Source organism: Varanus komodoensis, unplaced genomic scaffold (genome assembly GCF_004798865.1).
Source record: "Varanus komodoensis strain SLA01 unplaced genomic scaffold, ASM479886v1 scaffold10, whole genome shotgun sequence".
Classification (NCBI taxonomy): domain Eukaryota; kingdom Metazoa; phylum Chordata; class Lepidosauria; order Squamata; family Varanidae; genus Varanus; species Varanus komodoensis.
Window position 1 is genome coordinate 14653635 of NW_025335269.1, and position 6000 is coordinate 14659634.

A 6000-nucleotide genomic window follows, 5' to 3' on the forward strand; every position below is an offset into this window, starting at 1 on the left:
GGGAGTGATGAGGGAGGAGCACATGAGCCAAAGGCTTGCTACTGCTCCTTCATACGGTGCCAAACCCTGGCCTACCAATATGTGTGAACCAAGCTTATGAAACTGTTGAATACTCACAGCTGAGTCCTTTTCCCAGTAACTTTCATTCTCTCTTTTCAGGAGGTGCTGGAGCTAGCTTTTTCTATACTGTATGATTCAAATGGTCAACTAAATTTCATTGCTCCTGACAAGCATGAGGTAAATTTGTGTGTGTGTGCGCGTGTGTGTGTGTTAGAAAGAAAGAAGGAGAACTGTTTCCCTGTCCATTGGTTTGTATAAATAACACCATGTTGGATTCCTAAACATTCAGGAACATTTTCCAGGATTCCAGAAGAATCAACCAGGAGAATACTGAGATGGTTCATAGCAGGACTGCTCAGTCTCTTCTGATCTGTGTGAAACATACACCAACAGCAGCTCCAAGTTGCTGGTTAGCTGACCATGGATGTTCAATTATGGTGCTGCTGCAGCTACTCAGTGACTCCCACTTAAAAATTATACTTGCCAAAATAAAGTAAGCTGGGCCTAAGCTAATGCATATTTCCACAAAGAAAACGAAGAAGTAAATAAATGTGCCATATCCTGTGAGAAGGTATAATTAGCAATTCATGATTTTAAGGTCAAAATCCACAGTTAGGTAATACTTTTGCTAAGACCAACCAAAATGTTATAAAATACCATGCAAGCTTCACATTTTCCAGAATTCTTCCTATAGGTGAAACAATACGCAGAGAGTACAGTGGGAGGACAAAATGACCCCAGAAGGCCAGCTGTTGGGGTGATTTTTAATCCAGATTCAAGAAGGAGATTGCAAACTGTATAAATTAGCGACGGCCAGGTGCTACAGTATTTAGTTTACACCTAACAGTCAGGGGCAAATCAGCAGTATCTGACCCACCTTTCTGAAATCATAAAGGCCAGCTTGTCAACCACAGTTACCTCATGCCTTGGGTGAAACATAAATGTGATTGAAGGGAATGGAGCTCTGAAGATGCAGTCTCCTCTGACTCAGGGCACACATCAAGCATTGACTCGACTTGGTTGGAGACCTGCCAAGTGCTCATTCACCAGCAGGGGACATAATGACAAGAGCTCCTGGACTTGTTCCTCCTCTGCATTGCAAGCAGCCTGTCCACCTTCCTCTCTCTGGCTCAGCCAACAGTGGAAGTTTGAAAGAAGAGCAATAGGTGTGACAGTGGACTGGATGAAGGCTTGAAGCCCAAGAATGAGATGCTGTTGGTGGGGGTGAACCTCTGAATGGTGTTCAACCAATTCTGGAAGGAGCTGCACTCCATCTAAATGAGCAAGTTTGTAGCTTGGAGGTTCTCTTTTATCCATTTTATCACTTGAGGTTCAGGAGGCCTCAGTGGTTCAACCAGCTACACTGCTATCTGGACAGGGATAGCCTGGTATGAATAATCTATGCTTTGGAAATCTCCAAATTAGATTACGCCAGTGGACTCTATGTGGGGCTGCCTTTGAAGACTGTTCAGAAGCCTTAGTACATGGAGAACATGGTAGCCAGATTAATAATAGGGACCCATAGATCCAAACACATAAAACCAGTCCTGGCCTGCTGACATTGGTTGTCTGGATGCTTCCATGCCCAATCCAAGGTGCTGGTTTTAACCTATTAAGCTTTACACAGCGCAGGACCACAATAATTCATGCAGCACCATTCCCATTCACAATTTACCCAGAACACCACTCAACATACAGGGCCTTCCCCCAAAGGCCAACTCTGGGGTGCTCAGGGAGGGTAGCAATAAGGAGGAGGATTTTCCATAGCCCCCCCACCCCACCCCACCCCTTGATGGAATGATTTTTCCACTGCAAGCCTGCCGATACCAACCTTGGCATCTTTTGCAGACCAGGTTAAGACAGCCAGGTTGAAACATTCAGGGTTATGAAGGAATTACTCACCCAAGGTGTTTTAAATATATGTGCTAAATATAAATTGCTTTTTTATTTTTAGGCACTATTGTAAACCACCAGAAAGCTTCAGCTTGGTATAGAAAGCTTCAGGTGGTATAGAAATTAGATCAATAAACAAAGGATGCCACTGCCTCTTGGCTCTCTGCTTGACAGGCAAGCAGGTGGTAACAGTGAGAGCCATGTTTGGGGGCAGTGCTGGTAAGAAAAAAATGGAACTGAAGAAGGCGCACAGAACTATATTAGGTTCCTGATCCCCACCCCTATTCACTCATCCCATCCAGCAGAAAGGAAACTGTCCAAGGTGTATCCAGCTGAATATGTGGGGTCAGAAATTATCTAGTATAAGTTCAAGGTTGCCATGGTGGTCATGAACTCCTGAGCAGCTCCTGACATTGAAATCCCCCAGAACAAGTAGCCTGGAGAAAATCAACATCATGTTGAGATTATGTTGAGCAATGCAGGTAAACAGACAGCTGGGCAGCAGGACAAATGATAAACCAACAGAACCTCTATTCTGACCCAAACATCCAGCCTCAGAAACACATGCTCAGAACCCAGGAAAGGCTAGAAGGTCAGGATGATGCTACCCCAATAGATGCTGCCTTCCATACTCCAGGTTCTGCTTGACTTCTTCATCTCTCTCATTTTGTATATTCATATAACAATTCTTTCATTTTCTCTCCTTTTTAAAAAACTCAGGCTGCACATGGTAAGCTCTAGCTATTTTTAAGCTCAATGCAATTTTGTAGCGCACGGTCAGCTAAATTTAAAATCCATCCTTTGGCATGGAATCTAAAAGAATCCTTTATATGATAAAAACCCTGCTATGGTTGATTTAATTTTCCACTTGCAAACTAGGACGCTGGCTGATGTGATTGAAATATTTATTTTTAGACAATACCATTCAGGCATTTTTGTTCACAGTTGCATAAATGGCTTTTAGTAATAAATTCAAGTGGCTGATTGAATAGGATTTGACTGTCATTTGTGAAGTCCCCTAGGATGGTTGCTGATTTAAAACAGTTACTTAGACTGTGTTTATCTGGAACTGTCAGCTTCAGGGTATATAGAAATGCCTAGTTTTGTTTTGGTTTTTTGTTTTTGTTGTTGTTTTTTTTGTACAGCTAAATCCAGTATCCAGAGCACTATTTTTGAAGTCAAGCTACAGGGACATAATTTAGATTCTTAAGAAGGACAGAGCAATACAGTATTTGACACTTCCCAGAATAAACCCAGTGTCATAATACAGAGGCTATATATTATAATGTTTTTTCTGATAAGAAAGTCACTGTGGTGCAGTGGTTAAAAGCACAGGACTGGGACTCAGGTGATCTGGGTTCTAGTCCCTGCTCAGCCATGGAGCCAACTGGGTGACTTGGGCCAAGTCACAGACTCTCAGCCCAACCTACCTCACAGGGTTGTTGTGGGGATAAGATTGAGAACAGGAGGAGGAGAATGATGTAAGCCACTTTGAATTTGTTGGGGGAAAGCAGGATATAAATATAACACATGAATACTTTAAAAATAATAAATTTCCCTTTCCAGTTCATTAACAAAATGAGGATCTAGACACACATACATATACACATACAAAGATCTTTACTGGGTCAGACAAGAACAGATGTGAGAAAATGGTCAAACCAACCAACCAACCAACCAACCTAGATTTAACAACAAAAGTGAGTACTTGCACAATAGGAAGGCAGGAATTGAATTGGTGGGAAGGCAGACAGACTGCATCATGTCTTCCTTACCAGAGAACAGATGCAGCTTTCTCTTTCATGTTCTCCATGTGGCAGCATCCCCAAAACTGGTGAATGCCCACTGTAACCTGGGGGTAACACGGCATTTCTGAACTTGACCATGTTCCCCACCTGAGAATGATCAGTGTGCCCCACATACAGGCTTAGTTCATCCATCTCACCACAAAAGAGACCAGCTGTTCTATATCCATTTTAAGTGAAATGGCAGGACGTAAATATACTTGAAATGTCATCAGTTCGCAGTTGGACACATTTATGAATGCCAGAATGATACAGAGCACTGTCTTTCCCCCTTTCTCCCCACTCCTTCCCTCTCTCCCTCCCTCCTTTTTTCTCCCCTCTCACATAGCACTGTGTGTGGACAGATGGCCTAAATGCCCTTCTTGGAAAGGATATGATGAGCGAACTGACACGCAATGACTTGGACACTCTGCTCAGTATGGAGATAAAACTGCGCCTCCTGGATCTGGAGAACATACAGATCCCTGATGCTCCACCACCTATTCCAAAGGAACCAAGCAATTATGACTTTGTGTATGACTGTAACTAAATTGACTGTCACTGCAGAGACTTAAACTGGAAGTGTTGTAACTGGAGAGCTGTGTTTTTTAAAAAATGGAAAAGAAGAGAACAAAATATGCACATTGGACTTCATCTGGGGTGAACTATAAAACATATTATTCCCCCTCACTTTTTACCCTTCTGTCTGACAACATCTCCCCCATAACTAATAGGGAAAAAAACACTTGACTTCATTAACTTCTTGCATCTGGAGAAGATCAAATGAACAGTCAAATAAAAGAGTGTCCTGAGAGAAAATTCCCTATTCTTGAAATGCTGGAGTACACATTCCCAGAAAAAGGACAGTTTGGCCAAACTGCAGAACCACCAAACCAAATCCAGCATTACAGGTGCTTTAACTGCAAGGAAAGAAGGGATGAAACTACTGTAAGTGGAGTGTGGAGTGAGGTATAGTCTCCTTCTCTCCACTACGAACCGTAGGGTCAACTAAATAGCCAAGCTCGGTGAAAATGAAGATGATGAATGACATTCCATTTCTACGCCATTGTTGTCATGGCCCCCCTCCGCTTTACTTTCCATTAACACCAGCATCTACCCCCACCATTTGTGCTCTGTCAAGTAATGGATTCTTAAGATGATAAAGAATCCACAGGTCTTTGCTATGAACATTTTTAACCTCTTAATAGCCATGTCTTAATATCTCACCTCCATGATTTTTCCCGTTTTAATGCAGTCAGTTGTTTTATGTTCCTGTCATGTAATTACATATCACTAAAACCGGTGGGCATTTTTTGTCCTGGATGGGGTGGATTATTTTGTGTGCAAAGTGGCAGATGCCATAGATACTGCAAAGTGTGATAGATTCAGGTTTTCATCCTAGAAAGGAGATTTGCAAGGGATTTGATTTTGTACAAAAAACTTGAAAAAACATTGCCAAATATATATTTAATTAAGAGCAAAATTGTATTGTGTGCTACTTAAAACATAATCTGTGTTTTAATTTACATTTGTTACCTGGAACATTTGCCCTGAGAGAGAAAATATGCACCAAACATTCCCATCATCAACATTGTTGTTGAATAAAATTGAAGTTGTGCTTATTCTTGAAAACCGTGTCTTTATTTTCAGGCCTCTCATTTCTGATGACTCTGCTGTTTGGGATGAAACAGCAGGGCAGTTTCTGAGTTCATAGAAAGCCTTTCTACTGTTACAACTGGCTTGAAGTAAAATGTTATATCTTGTCAATGAATGAGAGCAGGGCTGGAGAACTTGTGGCCCTCCAGATGTTTTGCAAATCAAAAAGTTCCCAGATGCCCGAAAAGCCTGTTTTAAAAAATGGCCTTCCTTGGGGACTATATATCTTCTGGTGTATCAAGCAGAAGAAGCATTGGAAGGATTCTTTTCAATACATCTGAAGATAGATGTAAAGAATAGTAGGGTCAGAAGGTGCCAAGGGGACCATCAGGTCCAACTCCCTATTGATGCAGCATGCCAAGTCACACCATCCCACCCAGATGACTTTTCAGTTTTGCCTTGAATGTCTCTAGTCTGGGAGAGGCCATGATCTCTCTTGGCAACTGGTTCCACTGTTGTATTTCTCTGACAGGAAGTTTTTCCTTGTGTCTAGCCTGAATCTGGTGTGCTGCAGTTTAAGTTCATTGTTCTGAGTCCTACCCTCAGGGATGTGAGAAGAGGTATTTTTCCTTCCTTTTTTGTGTCAGCCTTTGAGGTACTTGTAGAG

The 6000-nt window shown here is 42.0% G+C and overlaps 1 protein-coding gene across 4 annotated transcripts in view; it reads left to right on the forward strand.

Moving 5' to 3' along the window:
• The window catches only part of ELMO1 (engulfment and cell motility 1), a 334494-nt gene extending 329125 nt beyond the window's left edge, over positions 1-5369 (forward strand). For all 4 annotated transcript variants that reach the window (XM_044454468.1, XM_044454459.1, XM_044454476.1 and 1 more), the window contains 2 exons: positions 160-237; positions 4087-5369. In XM_044454468.1, the coding sequence (XP_044310403.1) occupies positions 160-237; positions 4087-4287 (279 nt within the window). In that variant the 3' untranslated portion in view covers positions 4288-5369. The remainder of the gene's footprint in view (positions 1-159; positions 238-4086) is intronic.
• The last annotated feature ends 631 nt before the right edge of the window (positions 5370-6000 follow it).